Here is a 25,270-nt window from a genome sequence, read left to right as displayed (position 1 = left end):
GGATGACGCACCAATCTGCCAACCTGATTTGATGTCCATGGAGGCATGCTGCATGCTTAGAGCCTGCATCTGAGACATTACAGAAAGCTTGATGTGGCTCCTCTGTCCCTCTGACTACTACCCTCTGCTCCTCACCCACATGGGCATTATATGATACTACCAGGTATGACCTTGAGCAGATCACTAGTGACTACAGGGCTCTTGTAGTGAGGGTGAAAGAGTTGGGGGCACAGGTGGTATTCTTTTCCATTCTTCCAGTAGAGCAGGGGTGGGCAAACTACGGCCCGGAGGTCAGATCCGCCCCTCAGGGCTTTGGATCCGGCCTGCGGATTTGCCACCCAGTAGTGCCGTGGGCCGCACGCCGCTCCGGGAAGCGGCCCGCACCATGTCCCTGCGGCCCCCGCACTGCTCTTGCCTGTGGGTACCTCCTCCGAAGCTCCCATTGGCCAGGAACGGGGAACCACGGCCAATGAGAGCTTCGGAGGAGGTACCCACAGGTGCCCGGAAGAGATGGGGTCCACCTGACCAAGAAAGGGAAGAGCATCTTGGTGCACCGACTTGCCAACATAATGAGGAGGTCTTTAAACTCAAAGGGGGCAGGTGACAAAACCCACAAGTAGATTTTTTTTTAAAAAAGGTGATCTTAATAGAGAGTTGGGGTGTGGGTAAGGGGGAAGGGATGGAAAATTATAATAGGGTCATAACAACAACAAGAGGGAAAACAGTGGAGGGAATCTGCTCAACATCCTAGACATCTATACACAAATGCAAGGAGTATGGAAAATAAATGGAAGAACTGGAAATACAACAACACAAGCTACATTTCAGAGTAGCAGCCATGTTAGTCTGTATTTGCAAAAAGAAAAGGAGTACTTGTGGCACCTTAGAGACTAACCAATTTATTTGAGCATAAGCTTTCGTGAGCTACAGCTCACTTCATCGGATGCATTCAGTGGAAAATACAGCATGGAGATTTATATACATAGAGAACATGAAACAATGGGTGTTACCATACACACTGTAACCAGAGTGATCACTTAAGGTGAGCTATTACCAGGAGGAGAGTGGGGCGGGGGGAGGGGGGAGGACAACCTTTTGTAGTGATAATCAAGGTGGGCCATTTCCATCAGTTGACAAGAACGTCTGAGGAACAGTGGGCTGAAGGTGATGGCTAATGGCGTTCTGTTATTTTCTTTGTTGGGCCTGTCCTGTAGTAGGTGACTTCTGAGTACTCTTCTGGCTCTGTCAACAGAACGCCACTAGCCATCACCTTCAGCTCCCAAGTAAAACCTCTCCCACACACCATCAAGGATCTACAACTTATCCTGAAGGACGACCCATCATTCTCACGGATCTTGGGAGACAGGCCAGTCCTTGCTTACAGACAGCCCCCCAACCTGAAGCAAATACTCACCAGCAACCACACACCAGAACCACTAACCCAGGAACCTATCCTTGCAACAAAGCCCGTTGCCAACTGTGTCCACATATCTATTCAGGGGACACCATCATACGGCCTAATCACATCAGCCACACTATCAGAGGCTCGTTCACCTGCACATCTACCAATGTGATATATGCCATCATGTGCCAGCAATGCCCCTTTGCCATGTACATTGGTCAAACTGGACAGTCGCTACGTAAAAGAATAAATGGACACAAATCAAACGTCAAGAATTATAACATTCAAAAACCAGTTGGAGAACACTTCAATCTCTCTGGTCACTCGATTACAGACCTAAAAGTGGCAATACTTCGACAAAAAAACTTCAAAAACAGACTCCAACGAGAGACTGCTGCTTTGGAATTAATTTGTAAACTGGATACAATTAACTTAGACTTGAATAGAGACTGGGAGTGGATGGGTCATTACACAAAGTAAAATGATTTCCCCATGTTTATTCCTCCCCTCCCCGCACTGTTCCTCAGATGTTCTTGTCAACTGCTGGAAATGGCCCACCTTGATTATCATTACAAAAGGTTTTCTCCCCCTTCTCCCCCAACTCTCCTGCTGGTAATAGCTCACCTTAGGTGATCACTCTGGTTACAGTGTGTAGAGTAACACCCATTGTTTCATGTTCTCTATGTATATAAATCTCCACACTGTATTTTCCACTGAATGCATCCGATGAAGTGAGCTGTAGCTCACGAAAGCTTATGCTCAAATAAATTGGTTAGTCTCTAAGGTGCCACAAGTACTCCTTTTCTTTTTACAAGCTAAATTATGACATAATTTGGATCACTGAGATATCATGGGATAAGTCTCATGACTGGAATATTAGTACAGAGGGATATACTTATTTAGGAAGGAAAAGCAGGGAAATAAGGGAGGTAGTATTGAATTAAATAGCAAAAATATATAATCTTGGTCCAGAAGGAGGTAAAAGGCAGAACAGTTTAAATTCTCTGGGTGAAGATAAAAGGGGAAAAGAAACAGGGCATTGTCATGGTACTGCTACAGATCGCCAAATTAGGAAGGGGGGTGGGGGGGAAATGATGTATTTCTAGAACAGGGTAAAGATAGCTACAGCACTCGATCCAAGATTTAAGACTCTGAAGTGCCTTCCAAAATCTGAGAGGGACGGGGTGTGAAGCATGATTTCAGAAGTCTTAAAAGAGCAGTACTCTGATGTGGAAACTATAGAACCCGAACCACCAAAAAAATCAACCTACTGCTGGTGACATCCTGACTCAGATGATAAAAATGAACATGCATTGGTCTGCACTGCTTTGAATCATTATCGAGCAGAACCCATCATCAGCATGGATGCATGAAGGGACATATAAATCTTTAGTGCATGTGGCAAGTAAATATCTTGCAACGCCAGCTACAACAGTGCCATGCGAACGCCTGTTCTCACTTTCAAGTGACATAGTAAACAAGAAGCAGGCAGTATTATCTCCTGCACATGTAAACAAATGTGTTTGTCTCAGTGATTGGCTGAACAAGAAGTAGGACAGAGTAGACTTGTAGGCTCTAAAGTTTTACATTGTTTTGTTTTGGAATGTAGTTATTTTTTGCACATAACTACATTTGTAAGTTCAACTTTCATGATAAAGAGATTGCATTACAGTACTTGTGTTAAGTGAATTGAAAAATACTATTTTATTTTTACAGTGCAAATATTTATAATAAAAAATAAATATAAAGTGAGCACTGTACACTTTGTATTTTGTGTTGTAATTGAAATCAGTATTTGAAAACATGGAAAACATCCAAAAATATTTATATAACTGGTAGTTTATTATTGTTTAACAAAGCGATATCGCTTGACAGCCCTAGTTTTCACCACTGGACACAAAAAACTAAAGGCAGGTCTATACTGAAAACATACATCAGCAAAACTACATCTCTGGGGTGCAAAAACCCCACACCCCCGAGAGACATAGCTATGCCAACCTAATCCCACATGTAGACAGTGCTAGATCAATGGAAGAATTCTTCAGTCGACCGAGCTACAACCTCTCAGGGAGGTGGATTAACTACAGCAATAGGAGAAACTCTTTCATCGCTATAGCGCATGTCTCCACTGAAATACTACAGCAGCAGAGTGCACCTAAGATTCACTGGATGGAACTGTTCTCAGAGGTACAAATCTAGTAACATTGCTCTGTCCTGTTACCTCTAACACTTGCACCACCTGTATTCTGAAATTGACTGTTTATTCATTATCCTAAACTCATCTCCACAGGAAAAGTGGATACTGCTTTTTGCCGATATTAAACTATTGATTTTTCACAATAGTCTGTTTTCAGACAATATTAATTTCTAGCACTGAAGACAACAGCTAAAGATTCATGTAATGAGCATCTCTCCATCATGCTCCATCATCCAGCCAACTTTATTTCACAGCAGTTAAACTGTGTCTTTTCAAATGTCCTCACCCAGCTGTACCATACATAACAAAAGCGTCAAAAATCATGGATTAGAACAGGTTTATTTTCATATTAGCTACAAAACAAGTAGGCTAAGATTTTCAAAGACAACTTGGAGAGACAGCAACACAACGCCTCTTAATACTAAGGTTGCCTATGGAACTACAATTCAGCCCCCTTGTGAAAAATTACACATTCACATATTTTTTTCGCCATAGGACCCCTGCCTCATTCAGTGCAGAGGATGGAACTGTTACGGGGCAAATCAGGGTTGTGTAGTGAAGGAGACTTATCTGATCCTCACTTTGTTTGTTGCAGAAGTTGGAAGGTGAATAGTGAATTAGGCAGGGGCTTGCAGGAAGAGAAAGACCGGTCTCAGGGTTAAGGTTAAGACCCTGGAGGTCTGGATTTTATCAGTACCTCTGCCATAGAGCTCCTGTGTGATGCTTGGCCAGTCACTTAAACCAAACTTTTCACAGGTGGTCCCTAATTGTGCTCTCCTTGCTTTCTGGGTGCCCAACTTGACACCCTGGGGGACTGATTTGCAGAAGTGCTGAGCACTCTAATGCATGTGAAGTTACTGGGAGCTATGCTTGACTATATAATGTGCTATAAAATGCTAAGTATTCTGACAAATCAGATCCTAGGCATCTCAAACCGGGCATGCAAAATTAGTGGATACTTATCCCCTTAATCTCTCTGCCCTCAGTTCCCCACCTGTAAAATGTGGAGATAATGCCCCTACCCTCCAACCATTAGTGAAAATAAATTAATCAGTGTCTGTGAAGCACTCAAGAGATGATAGTTATGAGCACCATAAGAAAGCCCATGAGGAAACTAATAACTGTTTTCAACACAGAGTTTGAATAGTATGCAGTAAATAAGGCATGGGCCACAAACTGAACTGTGAAGAGAAGAAAAAAATATTTAAATAGCTTCTCATTAAGGAAGCATTGTCCACTCTGTGGGCTGAATGAGAAAGAGGTCCTATGGGAAAAAATAGTATGTGGTCATGTAATTAAAGATTAAATCACAATGAACACGCACAATGGGGCTGAACAGGCAACCTTAGTTCTGGCATTCCTAACTTTTAAGTGCTTGACTTTGCACCTTAATAATGTTCTTTTGGAGCAGTTTGTGTGTAATAGATTATATAAACTCTGCACAGTCAAAAATCAATTGTGGGTTACATGACGACACCTCCTACCAAGATTAACAACATACCAAAGCTTGTTAAACCAGCACAAAAGGTAGGCAAATCTTGAGCGATATTTATCGAAGGTGATAAGAAGGGGGGTGGGAGGGAGAGACTCAAACTACCTAACTACAGAACTGAATATACAACCTTCAATGAATTCAGGACAAGACATTAGAACCAACACTTTTGGGGGAAGGGTTTCTTGCATAACAAAAATTACATCAGAAGTTGAAATAGGAGAGAAAACAGTTTAATTACAGTTCTGGTTTTGTTTTAGATAAACAGCCAATTAAATGTATTATCACAACTGGATACACTGTATTAAAAGGACAAAAAAGTAATTTTCATAGCAATGACCATGTTATGTTTACAATTATAATTAACTCATTTGAAAAAATACCTTTTCAGTTTTTTCCTCTTCCTTGTCCTTTTCCTTCTCTTTCTCTTCAGTCTTTTCAGAGGACAAAACCACCATTGTAAGTTTCCTAACAATTTGTTTAGCCTCTACAATCTCTCGTTTGTGTTCTTCAAGAATGGCATTATCTACTGGAAGAAGCTGAGAAAATAAAACATGGATGGTGTTAAGATACGTAAAGAAAAATTAACATAACCTGAAACTACTTTTTGAGCAATAAGCTTGAAGGAGAAAAAGCTAGATCCCTTCTTCTTCCTGAAGGAATCAGGTCATTCCCTAGAAAGGAGAGTTTTTTGTTTTTGTTGTTTTGTTTTAACTTCCCAGCAGCACTTCAAAAATGATACATCCATGACATACCCTAATCAAGTAAGGAAGACTGAGGAATCATACTGCACACTGTCCTCAGAGCCATCAATAATTCAAAAAACAAAACAGAAAAGTATTGAAATCCAACTAAGATCAATGTAGTTAGGTTGACACAGGGCTAGCGTAGCCACTGCGTCACTTACATCAACTGTTGCTGGCCTCTGGAAGCTGTTCCACAATGAGCCACATTGACCGCTCTGGTCACCATTGTGAACTCTGCTGCCCAGGGGGCAGGTACACAGGAGGTCACCCCTCCCCTTTAAAGCCCCGCAAATTGTTGAAATTCCTGTTCCTGGTTGCCTGGCTTGATGACCACACCTAACAGTTCTCTGTTAAGTGTAACTGCCCAGTTGACCATGCCACCTACAAGCTGTAGATGCTCCTGCCTGACGTACCACAGGAAGTACTGGATCTCCTGGGACACATTTTGGCTGAGAGTGTGAAAGACTGGAGTAGGTAATCCATCTAAATTCTTTTCTCTGAATTCTCTGTGGTAACAGTTTTAGCAGTATGAGAAACAGGTCAGCTGCAAGTCCAATTTCATATTCATTGTTCTTAATAGTAACATTTAGTTAGAGAAAAATAAATAACTTACATGTACATAAAGATCTTCCAAATCTATAAGATTATGTTGCAAAAGTACTGCAGCAACTCTGTATAAAGAGGAAGGTGTTTCACCATTTGGTTCCTAAAAGACAAGCATTATCATTTTTAGAAACAGCAAATCAAGAATGTCACAGAAAAGTAAAACTTACTTTTAAAAAATAAAAAATGCCAGTAAGAACAGAGAAAGCAGGCATCTTAATAATGGGGATAGGGAGAGCTTTTATCAAACATATTAATTTTGTCATTGTAGATGGTCCTGTTACTATATTGATTCTGAATGAAGAAAGATGTGCAACCGATTATCTTCTTTCTCATCTCACAGTGACTGCATGCAATTACTAGTTCTGCAGTTGAGATGGTGAGATAGCACACTAAACATCAGCCATGCTTTCCTCATTCTTAGGGGTCTAGTCTGAGGTTTATAAGAATGTGTCATTTCCAGTAATGTAAGAACTTGCACATTTCATCTACAAGTTCAAACGGAGGACAATACAGTCAAACACTTAAAGTGTACTCTAAAAAATGCTTGGTTCAAATATAGTACTGAACAATTTCCATTTTAGATTATACATTGATGGTTAAAAAATTTAATGCAAAAAGTTATCCCACATTAAAGTATCATAAATAGAGAAACGTACTATTTCTAAAATTGGACTTCTATAACCAATGCTAATTGTATTTTTTGGAAAGAAAACTTTTTTCCTAAACAAGCATCAAAAACTTACATCACTGAAATTACACAGAAATAGGGGTTGACAGAAGAAGGGGTGCTCAAATATTAAAAATACATCTATATTACCTGATAGAATTTGAATTTGAACCCAAGGATATGACACAGAGTTTGAGGTTCACACATATACATGTACGATTCTATCAAAGGTACAAAGAATTCATCATATTCCGGCCTACATTCATAGACTTCTAAGATAATATCCAAAACTCTGTTGGGATCCAAGTTAAAACATCCTATTGGGGGAAAAAATACAAATTAAAAATTCAGTTCTATTTCTCATTTCCTAATACAACATAATTAAATTAGAATTAGGAAAAATTGCAAATGAGCCATTAAAAAAAAATCTTTTCAGCCATTTACTTTGAATAAAAAGCAATTCTCTCTACATCAAAATAAACAGGCAAAATTAAACAGAGCAGTATATATTTTGGCTTTATGGTACTATATTAAATATAGAAGTTGACAGCTATAGTAAACATCAGAATTTCAAAGTTAGGGATAGAACTGAGATTTAGATTAAAGTAAAAAGCTAAAAATTCAGTGTTCTTGTTAAATACTATTGTATATTAACACTCAGATTTCATCAACAACAAAAAAAGTCATTATGAACTCTATTTTTAGTCAGTTCCTTCTGCCGCACCTGCCAAAGGAAAATACAAATATTCACTGTGATAAGAGATCAAGGTATTTTCTTTAGTAAAATGTTAACCTCACCATTGCAAAACAGGAAGTTCTGGTCAGTTAAAGACTGAAACGGGTTATCCAAAATATACCAATTGTGTGTCAGATAATCGCACACTGAGGAGTAAGGTGTTACATCTTAATTTTTAAATTGCCATAGAAATAGCTTTTGGTGAAAACAGAATGGCTGGTTTAATAGCTATAAGATGATTTGAAAAAAAACAGACCCAATCCCTGCAGTACTTCTAACTATCTTAATTAGTACTACAAAGGAACAGATATTTTATGGAAAACCAGTTTTGAGTCAAGAGAACTATGCAAGACAGAGGTGATCTGTAAAACATATTTTAAATTTTGAGTAGTACTATACTCTCTGTAGTAAATAGTGAAAGCATTCTATAGCTCTCTTCTAAAATAAGCGTCAAAGTACCTACAATACCAGCTACCTCAGGCAACTACAAAATTGATCTCTGCTAGATTTGAAGCTGAACTTTATCAGATATTAGCACAGCCTTTGTAGAGTATAGGGTACCAGAGCAGTCTTCTCCCCAGTCATCTAATTTAGCTATTATTCCTTAAATACTAAAACATGAAAGGGAGGCCTGAAAGCTCTGACTCTTACTATCCCATTTCCTTACTGATGTTAAAGTGTCTGTAAAATTTGGGTATCTTGCCTGAAGTCTCTTCCCCATTTTAATTAATCAGATCAATTTAGTTTTGGCTCAATGTTTAACAACAGTCTTGTTGCAAAATCCTTCTTCTCTGAGACCCAGCAAGCCCCAAACTGAAGTGGCTTCCCAATACACAGAGGCAGCTTTTAACAGGATTTGAATACAGATACCTCCTCCCCATGATTTAGATTTGGCTTTTGCAGAAACTTCCTTAAGTGGCACCAGATTTTGCACACTTCTCCTAAAGAGGGACAAGGCAGTATCACACACTTTCTCCCATACTCTTTGTCCTTGCTATAGAACCCCTAGGACAGGCTATTCACTCTTCAAATTTCATTCAGCTCTAATTTAATTGCCTTAATCGAACACTCTGGTAACATTTTAGCTTTCAACAGTAATTCTAATAAAACAGAAGTATTAGCTGTCTAGTCCTCCAGGGATCCCTGCATTCAGACAATCAGTTGCTCCTTTTTTTAACGCTGAGAAATCACTTGGGTATCTAGGTGCTCCCACTTCTGCATTCCTGCAAAATTTTATACACTGCTGACCAAAATAAATAAATAAATAAATCAAAGATGACCTTTCAGAACTGTTCCTCTTATCTCTAACGGGTAGAATGACCTAATTAAAATGACAATATGTCCTAAAATAATGCTTACTACAAATGCTCCCTTTTGATTCTAAACAAGAGAGAGGTATTTGACTTGAAGGGTTTGTTCTTTCATTTCATCTGGCTTGGCAGACACCCACTCAGATAGATATCAGGAGGTCTGAAAAAGAGGGAAGCCACAAATCTTCAACCATATCAACTGAAGTCCTTTATTCAAGGCCCAGTGACAGATATTGCAATCTGATTAAGTTTATGTATCACTGTGGGCTAGAGATCACATGCAACTTGGAGAGAGGGAGCACCACGAGAGGTCCACAATCATTGCAGAAGGGTGGGAAAGGCTTTGGCCTACTAGGGCCCTAAAAAATGATGGGTGACTCCTGGTATATTTAGTGTGTGTTATAAAATAACCAATAAATTGATTTAATATTCTCTCTGTAATGCTTTTACCTTAAGAATAAATGTGCTTGCTTAGAAAGAGCTGTGTGGTAACTTATAACTGCAGGCAATTCACTATTCATAGCCTTCAAAGAAAAAGCAACGAACAGGTGCTGGCCTTTAGGCAGACTGGGGATATGACAGTGTAAGGCAGGGAGTTGGGCAGTCTTAAAACCTGCAATCAGAAGGGCATGGGACAAGGGTCTCTACCCAGACACAGGTGACAACAGAAGAACTGAGACCTGACTGGGCACTCCTTGCATGCACTGCAGAGGGCGAAAATACTGGTACAGTTACCCTGAAACTAGGACAACCCCCATATATGCTTGGAGAAGCGTGTATAATTAAATGGGTGAATATTTGACTCACCATTGCAGCCCATATGTAATTGTTTCCCTCAAGGCTGGCAAGACCTATTTTTAAACTATTAAGAAACACACTAATCCACTGCAATCTTGTCAGTTTAGGAAACGTTCATTTATTCATAGACTTTCAATATATCTTCTCTCCCCAGTACTATCAATTTTGCTAAGTATTTTATTAATTTGTGGAAAATAAAACTAAATTATCAATGTCTCCTGTGGAAGTAATCTTAGACATGCCTGGTTTAACCTCTCTACTATAAAAGTATTAGACAGACCCTAATAGTTCTCTGGGGAGACAACCTAAAAGCTGATGGAGACAGTGAGCAAACAATCAATTACAGAGGAAGTTAAATGTTGAAAGGAGACTCATTATAAAATATCAGTTTCTCTCACTCCAGCTCTCCACAGCAGGTTTGTTGCTACTTCTAGCCCACACTTTATAATGCAAGGTGAGGATTATAAACTGGGGAAACTGTTGGTAGAAATGTCCAAAGACAGTTTTGAGTCCAGTTTAATTTAAACTAATTGTTTCAGTGGGATTATTTGAGATCTCCCCCACTTAGTACTGCTGAGTCATCTCACTCAAACTCCTTTACTGCTATCCTTGTAAGAAGGGAAGCAAACTTGGACCTGTATATATCAGGAAATGTCTTACATTAAACACATACTGCATACTCTGTCCCTGGAGGTCTATGTTCTTAAAGAACCCATATATGACAAAAATCCTCTGCTCCAGGGGAATAAAAGGAGTTAGAAGACTATGAGGTACGGAGACAATACCTGCGCAGACTTTCAGGCTGGGGGGCGGAGGGGGAGATGAAGTCAGTCTAAAACAGAGGTTCTCAAACTTTTGTATCGGTGACCCCTTTCACATAGCAAGCCTCTGAGTGCGACCCCCTTTACAAATTAAAAAACAATTTTTATACTAAACACTATTATAAATGCTGGAGGGAAGTCGGGTTTGGGGGTGGAAGCTGAGGGCTCACGACCCCACGTAATAACCTCACAACCTCATGAGGGGTCAGGACCCCCAGTTTGAGAACCCCGGTCTAAAATACAGGCTTGTATACACACACAAGCAATCGAAGTATGGTTAATTTACCAGGCAACCCAGACTCTGTCTGTATTTTACTGTTGCCTGCTCACTTATAATATTAAGCAAACAAAGTAGTATGTGGTCATTTTACCTATTTTTAACTAAACCGCAAATCTGAAACAGCTAAATTACTTAAGGTCTTAGTCTGCCAAAGGTGCTGCATTATGTGCATACAGAACAGCTACATATAATCAAACTTTTAGTCTTAATGTGGAAGGCTAATTTGCAAGCAGTCACTAAAAATATATTTATATATAGCTGATCTGAGCAGATTTAGATTTTTTTTTTTTTTTAATTTAACTTGGGCTCCCATTGTGACACACTTTTGCCAAGTTCAATCCTTTATGAGTACTTAACCAACCACAGATGGATCTATGTGAGGGAATCCAACAACATTTACTGATTTTCATTTCATTTAAGAAATACCAATTTCTTTGATTTCTGCTTTTTAGACTAACTGGATAGCCATTTATTCTTCTGGGTATCTAAACTAATAAAAAAAAAAAGGCACTGGTAAGTCACCATGCTCCCACCAATTAAAAAGAAGGATGCATCATCATAAAACTCCATTCTTAAATATATATAATCCAAAATAAATAAATTGTGGAGAACCACATGTAAAGCTGGGCTGACAACTTCAGCATCACTAGTAAATTGAAATACATAGCATTTACATAATTAACACTACCACAGAAACTCCCCAAAAGAAACTTCTGCCTCCAGAACCAATCCTGGAGATTATGCAACGCAATGTGTTACCTTAGCACCGTAAATCTGCTGTCTGATCCCCAAAAGACACCAAAAAAGTTGTGCAGAGTGGCTCTCTACAGAAGCAACTCTAGATGATTATATAGGAAAATAATTACTTATATTTGCTTCAATAAATTCCTTACCGATTAAAGATTTGATATTTTCTAGGATTAAATCACTAGTGATATTGCCGGATAAATCTTGCCCCAGTTCAGCAATCAGCTTTGCATAACCTTCATTCTCTTCTCTTAATAAGTTAAATTTCTGTTGTTTATAACTGCAATTAGATAAATAGATATTAAACACTATCAAATGAGGAGTACAGCTCAGCACAAGATAGCTATTCATAATAGTAAAGTTTATACAGGTTAAATATTTTATAAATATTAAACTTATCTACCAATATTGAATACATGCTTATGAATTAATGGTTTTATTTCCAACCATTAGGAAAACTACAGAATGCAGAAAACAATAAGCTTCATTTCAAATAGTGGCTAAGGACCCTGAGTTGCTGAGCACAGGTCCCAGACTAACAAAAACATCAAGCTCACATTTAACTTTCAGCATGTGATTAATCCCTTTTAAATCAATGGGACTATCATGTGCTTAATATTAAACTTGTTCCTAACTGCTTTGATGGATGGGGTCAGAATATCAGCACCTTTCAGGATTGAGCTCTAGGGATCTAAACTAATTTTAACTGCATTTCATAGACACTGTAAATGAAACAGTAGACATGTAGATACAGAGCCTTTGCTTACAATCCAAAGACCAAAAGCACTGCACTAGATAGTTTAGGAAAACAACAAAAGCCTAGGCTTAAGTCAGAGATCTTAGTAATTTATTTTTAAGTATTTTGCAAGTTAGCATTTTCTACCACTGAAAGCTTAAATATTTGAAACCACTGGAGCAAAGATAATTAGGCATTATAATAAAATGTAAATTTCACATACAGTAAAAGCTTTTTTTACTGGCACTTTGGAAACAGGGGAGGTGCCAGCAAATTAAAAATGCCAGTTAACTCAGAGGGAGGGGTTTGGAGTGCAGGGGCATGGGAGGGGCAGCAGGGTGCGCTCTGGGAGGGAGTTTGGGTCCAGGATGGGGTTTGGGGCGTGGGAGGGCCGGATTGGGAGGGCGCACTCACCTCCGGTGGCTCCCCACAAGCAACTCCCAATCCCTGCTGCTCCTGGTGGAGGCGCAGCCAGGTGGCTCTGCCTCTGCAAGGAGGCACGCTGCCTCCATCTGTAGGCACACCCCCCCCCACAGTTCCCATTGGCCACGGTTCCCGGCCAATGGGCTGGGAGCTGCGGAGTCAACACTCGGGGAGGGGGGACAGAGGTAGCGTGCCTACAAGCCACCTGGCTGTTCCTCCACCAGCAGCAGCAGGGACAGGGAGCCGCTTGCAGGGAGCCGCCAGAGGTGAGCACCCTCCTCCCCACAAGGACCCCAAGCTCCTCCTGTGCCCCAAGCCCCTCCCACACCCCAGCCGGTCCCGCACCAACTGCATTATAAACCGGATTTTCAGTGCAGATCAGAAATGCCGATTTATAGAGCTTGACGGTTGGTGAAGTGCTGGATAAAAGAGCTTTTACTGTATCTATGAAAAATATAAAAGGACAAATTATGTTTTACTTCCAAGGAGTAATTTTAGTACAACAAAACATTTCACTTTAAAAACCACCAAGTATTTCATAAAATTTTCAACATGGAAAAAATTACTTTGAAAATATATAGATTATAAAAAGCTACATTTAAAGAAATTGACCTGCACCCCCAAAAAAATCTACACACACACACACTTACAAAAGTTTTGTCTTGATTTTAACAGATTTCTGATTAAACTGCTGAGACTGTTTGATGAGCCCTAATGATTCCAGTGTTTCCGGATCCAGACGCTCCTTTAGGACGGTGTCTGAAACAAGGTACTGCACAAAACAAGAATGCAACATGCATGTCATACATATGAGTTGATAAGTATATTAAACTAAACAGCATTTGATCTTGATCCTGGGTTATCTGTGTATGTATACTAATAGTGAAAATAAAGGTAATTCAAATACAAAACATACCATATAAACTCAGTTTCAAAAGGAACAATTGCTTGCAACTGAAAAGCTACAATTCTACAAATGAGGAATCTATATAAAATACTCTGAAAGCTACGGAGTTTGCAGTGTGTGGCACCACAGGATTATCTTTTTTAGCCTGATTACTAAAACTTTTGCCTGTGGCCAAAATCACTATATATTCCCTTCACATGCTTTGAAAAACAAGTGCAACACTCATTTTCACATGCAGAAGCTTCTTACAATTAAAAGTCTTATTCTACATGATGGAAAAGGCCAACTCCTAGACACAAAAGAGGCTGCACCAATGGGACGTCCAGCAGAACACTCATACACACCTTGATGAAAAAAAAACCCAAAAACCTCATAGAATTAACAGAAAATACTATCTTTTTTTACAGGTTTTTTTTAAACTATCCTATAGAATTTGACAGAAAATTATATCCCTGCTATAGATTTTTTAATAGATAGGTTCAAAACCCTGTAAAAAATTTAACAATTTTTATTAAATTCGATTACTTTTCAATATAGTTCCTGTAGAAATCCTTTGGTATCACTGATATTAAATTCCAGATGCCCTATAATGGTATCCAAACTACAGATAGCAGGACAAGTCAACATTTTTAGATTGACTACTCAAAGAGGAAAAACATCTAACTGATATACACATAGGGACTTGGAAGCAAGGTCTCAAACCATCTATATGAGCCCAAAGTACTTGAGCTTGAGAGTCATATTTCATTTCCTGGAAATAATTAATTATTATTTGTTTCTAACAGCATCCACTATGTTATGCTCAAATGAGACCGACCATCACCTGTTGGCTGTCTATAACACGATTCCCCATCTGCGAGCCACTTGAAGTATAAGCAACACTTCAAGATGATATGCAAAGCTACTTTTGTTACAATGGTAAAGTGAAGGGTTCTGCTACCTGTAGTCCCATGCAAGACATTAAGGACTTCCAGAGGCTCTTTGGCCAACTAAACAAAAAAATGACATGCTGTGAAGCTGCTTAATGTTATCAAGTGTTTCTCCAACGCAAACTCCACCACGATCAAATCAGCAGATGACACAAAAATCAGATTAGCAGCAAACACAAAGGAGGACCAGACCTAACTGCAAAGGGTCATGGAGATATAAGAACATTTTGGGATGCAAGCAACGGGGGAATATTTTATACTAATTAGAAATGCTCCCAAAAGGAAAAATCCTACATCTCAAAACCTCAAATTTTAGTAAGGTGAGAGACTGGAATCCAAACCTAGATCCAAATTTAGTAGTTTAGTAGTCATAATGGCAAAACCAAAAATGAATACATCCAAACACTGCGGAAAGGAAAGGTCACATTCAAAATCCAGATAAAAGGTTTGTAGGTTGAGCCCCAGTTATAATATTAAAATACCGTCCAGTGCTCAGACAAGGAAACAAATAATGTAGAAAAAAAAGGCAGAACCAAGCCACTTCAGCCACCACATAAAAACAAGGTTATTTTTATCTAGTCTAACACTGGCCTAATAGACCTTTATTATCTAATCAACACTGTAGCTGAAACCCAGATGTAGAATCAAGATTGGAAGGGAGGTGTCTGTGAGAGGATCGCCATCTTAAGAAATGGTCCAAAATATGCAAAAAAAAAAAAAAAAAATTGACAATGACTACTATAATGGATATTTTCAGCTGTAAAGTAATTTGAGTCCAGCCCATGACCAATGGGGCTTGATATCTTGACAGCTAATAAAAACTCAACAAAAACTTGAACACAATACACATTTTTAATAATACAGTGTCTTATACAAACTAAAACTCACAACGTAAGAAAAAGAACTGCTATTGTATACAAATAAGGCACATGACAAGTACAAAGCGGCACTGTCACCTAACAAAAGAGCCTCTAATATTTATAGGGGGGAAGGAGGCTATAATTAAATTAATTCATTACAACAGATTTTGGAGTGTCACATCTCACATATTCACTAAATCTAGAAAAACTGTGACAAATTAAGGATCATAAAAATTCTAGATATGCAATTTGTCTAATTCTTTCCTCCATGATCTTTATTTTGTGGGAAAGAATTAACCAATAAAAGAGGAGTAAATTTGGAGGAGGAACACCACACACTGTTGTTCATAAACTGTTTTGCCTGAAACTAATGACTAGTCATTCTGTGCAATTATAATGCAGCTAGTTAAAACAGTTATCTGTTCTTATAAGTCTACATAATAAAGAACCACAGGATTTGCCATATGTGATAAGACAACTGGTCTATCTGCTATTCTGTTATTCTGCTTTACCTCACACTAACAAACCTTCTGACTATAAGGATGAAAGTAATGTTGTAGTTATTCTCTTGGCAATAAAAACATGTGGTTTGAAATATACAACAAATTAGTATATGTCGTATACATACACAGTATTTCTTACAAAATAAGTAATAATTTAAAAATAAACTCAATAATTACATTACATACAATTTTTTCCCTAAAAAATATCTGGTAAAAGATACAGATTTCAAATTTCTTGTCATATTTTAACGTGGAAGTTTTTTGCTACACAAGAAGTATGTAAGTGCAACTTACCAAACAGGCTAACACCAGTTGCGTAAAATGATCTCTCTTGCTTTTTTCTTCTAAACAACTTGTTTCGATATCTGAAGTAAAGGAATATGGGGAAGGGTAAAATGAGACATTACTGGTCATGGAGACATATCTTTCTGGTTTCTCTCTGATTTCTCCACTGCAACGTAGAAGGCCCATTCTTCCTTTTGTGATGAATCCTAATAAAAATCTGCTTGCACATGTATTAATATTTAAGATTCAGTTATAATTAACATTCTGATTCTGTGTCTAGTCTAACCATTCATTAACACTCAGCTTACTGTAACATTTAGTGGCTGATTCTATTGATAAAAAGAATTCACACACTGCACACCTATAAATCCAGCGGTTGTTAACACTGGTGGCACAAATGCTGGAGACAAGAATGAATAACAGAAGATAATTCACTTTTTTCTTGCCCTTCTCCCTGTCTAAGTGAGGCCTATGACCAGCAGTAGGTACAGCAGGTAGAAGGAGGGATAGGACCAGAAGGCAGGGAAACCAACATACAGTAGAACCTTAGAGTTACGAAACTGCTCGGTCAACCACACACCTCATTTGGAACTGGAAGTACGCAATCAGGGGGTGGAGAGCAAATATAGTACAGTACTGTGCTAAACATAATCTACTAAAAAAAGGGAAAGTTTAAAAAACATTTGACAAGGTAAGGACACTTTCTGTGCTTTTTCAGTTAAATTAAGATGGTTAAAAGCAGCATTTTTCTTTTGCATAGTAAAGTTTCAAATTTGTATTAAGTCAATGTTCAGTTGTAAACCTTTGAAAGAACTATAACATTTTGTTCAGTTACATTCTTCAGGTGTTCATAACTCTGAGATTCTACTTTACTCTGTACAGTATAAACATTATTTCTATCTGAAGTTGGTAAAGAGTTAGCTGTTCCCCCTATGTCACTGGTCTACCCTCCCATGTTTTTTCTCCACATTCTCTCTCTCTCTCTCTCTCTTTCTGCTGTTACAGTCAGCTGTTGAAGCAGTAACATATGAGAGCCTTTCAGGCAGCTTATCAGGTCCTACAGGAGTGCACATTCCACAACACAGTAATCAACAGACTACCCCCAGTCTAGAGTAGTTTAGATCCCTCTAATTCATCAAGACAGGGGAGAGCAAGAGAGGGAAAACCCTATAGGAAAAATGCAAGGGCGTCTTAAGTAAGACCAGTCAGAATTTAGTTTTACAAAGTTATGGAGCAGAAACAGGACTAAGGTGCACTGAATCAGAACAATACATTTGAGAACACACAGCAGATCTGTTCCCCTATTTTTCAACAATAAAAAAAAAAATTCTGAGCAATGGACATTTACCTATTTTCAAAATAAATTAAGAAAAATGAGAACAAACAAGTAAACTTCTCTTACTCATCTCTGCGTCTTCTTTTAATACCTCCCCGCATCAAGGGAATAGTTTAACTAATCTTGTGCACAGAACAACTGTTCTCTCCTCATTCAAATTTTTCCTCAAAAAACACTCCCCCTTTCACCAGGCCTATTAACTCAAGTCTTCCATTGTTATATAAAACATGTTTCCTTAGAGATTTTAAAATATAACTGTTTTGAACCCCAGGTTGTATCATATTCTGCTTCTCACAGCCTGTATCTTTGATCCTGGTGCTCACAATCCCCTACTGCATATCTGTTATCAGTTATCACTTTAGATTGCAAACTCTTCAGGTAGAAATATTAGATGAAATTGTGCTCTGAATTACACTTGTGGAACAAGACAGTATTCAGCTCTTTATCTTTTTTTTCTGCATGTAAAACCGATATTCACTCACCAACTGAGCTACAGATAATAAATAAGGTAATGAACATATCAAAAATAAATGCCAGTTACGCAAAAATAATTTGATTTGGAAACAGTAATTACTATCCTGAAGACCCTTGGCTACAATAAGTTATATTTGCATCTGTACATTTGAACCCAAGCAAAATTAATGATCAAGTATTCAGAATATAAATTTTTGAGGGGCCGGAAGCATTTTGTTTCAATGGAAGTGTGAGGTTACTAATGAAACTAAATCCAGGTTATAAATTAATAAATTGTTATTAAACAAGTTTGATTTCTAAAATAACAGCAAATATACAAATAAAACCATTTTCACTAAAAGAGAGCATAGAAATGTATTGGCCTATTCTCCTCTGAAATTCTATTTTCCATTGTCGTTTTGCTTTCTCATAAAAGAATGACAGCACTTTTTTGGAAATATTACACCTACACTTCTATTCTAAATAAAAAGAGTGATGATCTGTGACAGACTAAAGCAAAGACATTTAAATATGAAGCACATATGGCCAGTGGCACATATGGCCATATGGAACAATTTTTACAGTGAGGGTGCTGAAGGCAGAAACCAGATATTAGGGTTATTAATAGGCCTGTCAAGCAATTAAAAAAATTAATCACGATTAATTGTGCTTTAAACAATAATAAAATACCATTTATTTAAATATTTTTGATGTTTTCCACATTTCCAAATATATTGATTTCAATTACAATACAGAATACAAAGTGTACAGTGCCCACTTTATATTTATTTATTATAAATATTTGCACTGTAAAAATAAAATAGTATTTTCCAATTCACTTAATACAAGTACTGTAGTGCAATCTCTATCATGAAAGTTGACCTTACAAATGTAGAGTTATGTACAAAAAATAACTGCATTCAGAAATAAAACAATCTAAAACTTTAGGACAGAGTGGACTTGTAGGCTCTACTTCTTGTTCAGTCAATCTTTCAGTTCAGACAAACAAATTTGTTTACATTTTCAGGAGATAATGCTGCCCGCTTCTTGTTTACTATGCCACCTGAAAGTGAGAACAGGCATCCGCATGGCACTGTTGTAGCCGGCATTGCAAGATATTTATGTGCCAGATGCGCTAAAGATTCATATGTCCCTTCATGCTTCAACCACCATTCCAGAGGACGTGCTTCCATGCTGATGATGGGTTCTGCTTGATAACGATCCAAAACAGTGCAGACCGATGCATGTTCATTTTCTTCATCTGAGTCAGATGTCACCAGCAGACGGTTGATTTTCTTTTTTGGTGGTTCGGGTTCTCTAATTTCCGCATTGGATTGTTGCTCTTTTAAGACTTCCGAAAGCACGCTCCACACCCCATCCCTCTCAGATTTTGGAAGGCACTTCAGATTCTTAAATCTTGGGTCGTGTGCTGTAGCTATCTTTAGAAATCTCACATTGGTACCTTCTTTGCGTTTTGTCAAATCTTCAGTGAAAGTATTCTTAAAACGAACAACATGCAGGATCATCATCTGAGACTGCTATAATATGAAATATATGGCAGAATGCGGGTAAAACACAGAGCAGGAGACATACAATTCTCCCCCAAGAAGTTGAGTCACAAATGTAATTAACATTTTTTTTTTAAAGTATGTCCTCTGGAATGGTGACCAAAGCATGAAGGGGCATACGAATGTTTAGCATATATGGCATGTAAATACCTTGCAATACTGACTACAAAAGTGCCATGTGAATGTCTGTTCTCACTTTCAGGTGACATTGTAAATAAAAAGCGGGAAGCATTATCACCCGTAAATGTAAACAAACTTGCTTCTCTGAGCGATTGGCTGAACAAGGAAGTAGGACTGAGTAGACTTGTAGGCGCTAAAGTTTTACATTGTTTTCTTTTTGAGTGCAGTTATATAACACACAAAAAATCGACACTTGTAAGTTGCGCTTTCATGATAAAGATGCACTACGGTACTTGTATGAGGTGAATTGCAAAATAGTACTTTTATCATTTTTACAGTGCAAATATTTTTAATAAAAATAACAAAGCGAGAACTGTACACTTTGTATTCTGCATTGTAATTGAAATAAATATACTTGAAAATGTAGAAAAACATCCAAAACATTTAATAAATTTCAATTGGTATTCTATTGTTTAACAATGCGATTAACACAGAGATTAATTTTTTTTAGTTAATCGCGTGAGTTAACTGTGATTAATCGACAGCCCTAGCTATTACCACTTCAAGCCAAGAAAACCAGTTCCGGCACCTATGTATTCTTAATTCATACAGTTGTGAGAAAAGCAGAAGTTTGAGTATCAACTATTACTTTAAATTTTCCAGTTATGCCACAACTGTTTTATTCAACAATATTTTAAATTAGCTGAAGTCTCATTATTTATTCCCCCGAGACTAAAAAACTGTAATGAACCTGCTGCTTTTAAACAAACTGAACTCTATCGCACTCAAGGTTCCTTCCCCACTCTGAACGCTAGGGTACAGATGTGGGGACCTGCATGAAAAACCTCCTAAGCTTATCTTTACCAGCTTAGGTCAAAACTTCCCCAAGGTACAAAATATTCCACCCTTTGTCCTTGGATTGGCCGCTACCACCACCAAACAAATACTGGTTACTGGGGAAGAGCTGTTTGGACACGTCTTTCCCCCCAAAATACTTCCCAAAACCTTGCACCCCACTTCCTGGACAAGGTTTCGTAAAAAGCCTCACCAATTTGCCTAGGTGACTACAGACCCAGACCCTTGGATCTGAGAACAATGAAAAAGCATTCAGTTTTCTTACAAGAAGACTTTTAATAGAAATAGAAGTAAATAGAAATAAAGAAATCCCCCCTGTAAAATCAGGATGGTAGATACCATACAGGGTAATTAGATTCAAAACATAGAGAATCCCTCTAGGCAAAACCTTAAGTTACAAAAAAGATACTATTTCTGTCTGTGTTATTCTATTCAGCACAATTCTTTTCTCAGCCATTTAAAGAAATCATAATCTAACACATACCTAGCTAGATTACTTACTAAAAGTTCTAAGACTCCATTCCTGGTCTATCCCCGGTAAAGACCAGCATATAGACAGACCCACAGATCCTTTGTTTCTCTCCCTCCTCCCAGCTTTTGAAAGTATCTTGTCTCCTCATTGGTCATTTTGGTCAGGTGCCAGCGAGGTTACCTTTAGCTTCTTAACCCTTTGCAGGTGAGAGGAACTTTCCCCTGGCCAGGAGGGATTTCAAAGGGGTTTACCCTTCCCTTTATATTTATGACACACTGTGAATGTAAAACTGTGTAATTTATCTAAGTTTCTGCATCTGAATTTTTTGAAAAAATTTTCTTTGTAATCAGCTTTTAGAGTTATTCAAGAGAAAACAGTCTACCCTATATTTTCTATTATCCATAACAGGTAGAAATCTAGTAGCAATCACCAAATAATATAGTGGTATAATTACTGTGAATTTTAACTCAGCTGTGTGCTCAGTTAACTATAATGACTTGTCTGTAAAGTAACTGGGCAATTAGTCTGCATATTCTATAAAGTAAGAATCATTTTAAAGTTTACTGAAAAACACCGACACCAGAATTTTTATATTTCAATATTTAAGCCTTTTAAATATGTTTTCTACAACTATGTTTTAAATCTAGAACTAGAAAAAGGATTAGACCTTACTTGGAACTAATCATTTACATGGAGTACAAAAAACCCCACCATTGTTAGTTTAACACTGAAGCTGAGAAATCAAGTGCAAAAGTTAAGGTTGCTTTGAACGTAGCTAGTATCTGTTTGTCTTGTTAAATACTGATATATTTTGTGTTATCAATGTAGAATATCAAAAGCACAGAACATGTAACATTGCTCTGGTTAATATCGCAGGAAGAACTGCCATTAGATTTCTCAACCTCCTCAATGTTGCTTTAAATACTACTTTTTGCATTTAGATCAGATCGTGGCCCACTTGTACGGCACTATAAGGTGCCCCACTACTACCCGTTACACTGCTCACAGCGCATAAGGTGAAGCAGCCTCTCTAGAAGCGTAGAGCATAGTTAGGTTGGCGTGTCAAAAGACATAGACACTAAGCTAGGTACAGAGCCAGTGACGTTTCCACTTTTCCCAGATCAGCAGTCAGACTGAGGGTTTGTCCACACTACTGCTTAAGTAGATGTAAATTACGTCGCTCGAGGGGAGGGGAGGTGTGAAAAAGCCACCCCCACAAGCAATGCAAGTTACATCAACTTAAGTGCTGTCCCCACTGGTGGTTTGTCAGCGGGAGACGCTCTCCCACCAACATAGTTGCTGCCTCTCACTGAGGTGGAGTAATTATGCCTCTCCCGTCGGCATAGCACATCTTCCCCAGACATGCTAAAGCAGCACAGCTGCATTAGTGCAGCTGAGCCGATGTAGCACAGTAGTGTAGATTAGCCCTGAATCACAATCTCTCTCCTGAACCACTCCAGACAGTTCAACAATGCATAACCCCTATCTCAGGGAAGATCATTAACACACAAACTAGCCCTCAATTTCCCTGATATTTTTAAAAGGAACGAATTCCAGAACTATTTAGTTCAGGGATATAAATAAGCCCACAATCTTCACCATAAAAATCAATAAAAATTATGTTAATATAGAAGCTAGGGTGAAATCCACCATGAGACATTAAAAAAGGTCTTTTTTGCCAATCCCTTGTTTCTACTAATGGAGAATTTGAGTGATCCCAAGGATCCCATTTTCAGAAACAACTTAGGGTAGGCCAGGGCAGCTTTATCTTCTCCTGTAGCCACAACTCTCTCAACAGCTACCGTTGAGCACTCAGGTGATATGCAAAGCAAGATGGTATCCTCTTTACGGCTCCTTTATGTACAAATTGCTCCTCTCCTTTCCCAGCCCCAAATGTTTCTGCTTATTTATTTACATTAGAAAAAATCAGGTCCAAAATATGCATGTTTTTGCTAGAGGACTTTGGCAATAATGCACAATATCAGAGCCCTCCAACATAAAGGGGGAGAAAAGTCAGTTTCCTAAATGAAATTAGTAGCTATGTTTATACACGTTCATGTAGATTACAAATCTGGAAAAGAAAGAAAAAGAACAGTCTCAAGAGTTTCTTGGTGGTCCATACAGATATCAAACAAATAATACAGAAAACGCTGCTGCTGATCCTAATGATAGTAGCTGGTCCAGAATTTCATTAATGTTAGCAGTTTTGGGTAAAATGCTATACATTCCTGGATGACAAAATCTTAAAGATCTTTAAGAGAAGACTCACTGTCCCATATTAGTCAAGTGAAACTCCAAGACCACTCACTCAACTAAAGCCACTTCTCAATTCAATTTAACTTTTTCAACTACAGTTTAAAACTGTTTTTCAGAATCTTTATCTCACCACATATATATATGAAATTGAACACATAAATCTGACTTCCTGTTAGAAATGTGCTCATAACAGATCAAGTTACTTACCAAGTTACAGAGCTACCATGTTTGATGACATGGTAAGAAACAACTCTTCTGATTGCTATCACTGTAGCTAGAGAGAATATTCCTTTGAAATGGGTGGGCTATGTTCCTTTTAAATCTTAAATCTTCCTGAATTTGAGTCTTCTTATATAATAAATTTTTCATAGGTCAGTTAGCACCATTTTTGTAAAAATCACCAAAATTTTGTAAATAAACTGCCTAAAAGATATGACTGCTCATCCTTTGACTAAAGGACTAGAACATAATATCCTCTGCCTTGTGATTTATGCGATTTCATATTTATTTTTTGTACACACATTGACCCTCTTGAAGTAATCTGATCTTCGAAGGCACAAGGGTCTGGCCACACAGATCTGATTGCAGCAGGAGGTACTCTTTTAGTAATTGTGTTTTCCTAGTACTTGTTTTTCCAGATATGTATGGATTTACATAATTCCTGCAAGTATCTTCTTAGTTTGTTTTATATATTATATAGGCTGTTTGAAAAATTCAATAAAATATCTTAATTAAAAACAAGGTAAATCATGACATTTTTCTACAGTTGAAAAAAGATAGAAAGAACTTTCAGTAAATAGAGGGAAAGGAAAGTGTACTTTTTTCTCTTGCATCTTATCTTTAAAGTATTTGTTTTGTCTATACTCATTGTTCTTCCAGGACCTATCCAGTTGCCTTGACTGTATTTATGAACAATACATAAATTGTATTGTAGGGGGAGGGATAGCTCATTGGTTTGAGCACTGGCCTGCTAAACCCAGGGTTGTGAGTTCAATCCTTGAGGGGGCCATTTAGGGATCTGGGAGGATTGGTGCTGCTTTGAGCAGGGGGTTGGACTAGATGACCTCCTGAGGTCCCTTCCCACCCTGATATTCTAGGAACAATAGGTATAATGTAAGACTAAGCTCCATTTCAGTTACAGCGTAAGTGCAAATACAGCTACAATAGCAGCTACCAATACCATTTACAATCCAGATTTGTAAAAATCAAAGAAAAATTATAATTACCAGTTTATAAGAGCATTTGTTTAAAAGTCATAATTATGGTTATTATTGCTAAGTCACTGACTTCACAACCTATTGCTATTCATACTTAAGAGCAAGCTTCTGTAACTTTTTTGAGCATGTATTCCCATCAACTTTCATGGGACTGTTGGAATGAGTAAAGGTTGCACAATCAGGACAGAAATGTACATATGTTGCTCCTTTTATTGGGAGTTCTGAAAGGAATCTTTGTAAATAAGAGACCCATCTCCATCACAGATACCTTACAAAAAACTACCAAGGCAAAAAAAGCCTAGAGACTGCTGTGAAACTACCAAAAAATCTTCAGCTGAAAATATGCAATCGTTAAGACCAGTAATCTGCCTCTGTCATCTGGAAATTTGGATTGCCTGACACACTGCATCAATGCATTAGTACTAATGGCAGAAACTTCAACTCTGATAGTTCTAGGGAGCTGCATAATAGTCCTCTTCAAACAAATTGTAACTATCATCAATTTCCTTGATTTCTAAACAACGTACATATAGTTTGGTAAGGCACAA

At 38.0% G+C, this 25,270-nt stretch overlaps 1 protein-coding gene across 2 annotated transcripts in view; it reads right to left on the bottom strand.

Moving 5' to 3' along the window:
• The window catches only part of THOC2 (THO complex subunit 2), a 110,125-nt gene that overhangs the window by 69,871 nt on the left and 14,984 nt on the right, over positions 1 to 25,270 (bottom strand). For both annotated transcript variants that reach the window (XM_048863133.2, XM_048863134.2), the window contains exons 5-10: positions 16,455 to 16,525; positions 13,612 to 13,733; positions 11,949 to 12,082; positions 7,261 to 7,427; positions 6,451 to 6,543; positions 5,475 to 5,630 (exon numbers count right to left, since the gene is read on the bottom strand). In XM_048863133.2, coding sequence (XP_048719090.2) covers positions 5,475 to 5,630; positions 6,451 to 6,543; positions 7,261 to 7,427; positions 11,949 to 12,082; positions 13,612 to 13,733; positions 16,455 to 16,525 — 743 coding nt within the window. The remainder of the gene's footprint in view (positions 1 to 5,474; positions 5,631 to 6,450; positions 6,544 to 7,260; positions 7,428 to 11,948; positions 12,083 to 13,611; positions 13,734 to 16,454; positions 16,526 to 25,270) is intronic.

The sequence above is a fragment of the Caretta caretta genome, chromosome 9, assembly GCF_965140235.1.
Source record: "Caretta caretta isolate rCarCar2 chromosome 9, rCarCar1.hap1, whole genome shotgun sequence".
Taxonomy (NCBI): domain Eukaryota; kingdom Metazoa; phylum Chordata; order Testudines; family Cheloniidae; genus Caretta; species Caretta caretta.
The sequence above is the reverse complement of the archived record's forward strand: the minus strand, read 5'-3'. Positions and strand labels throughout refer to the sequence as shown.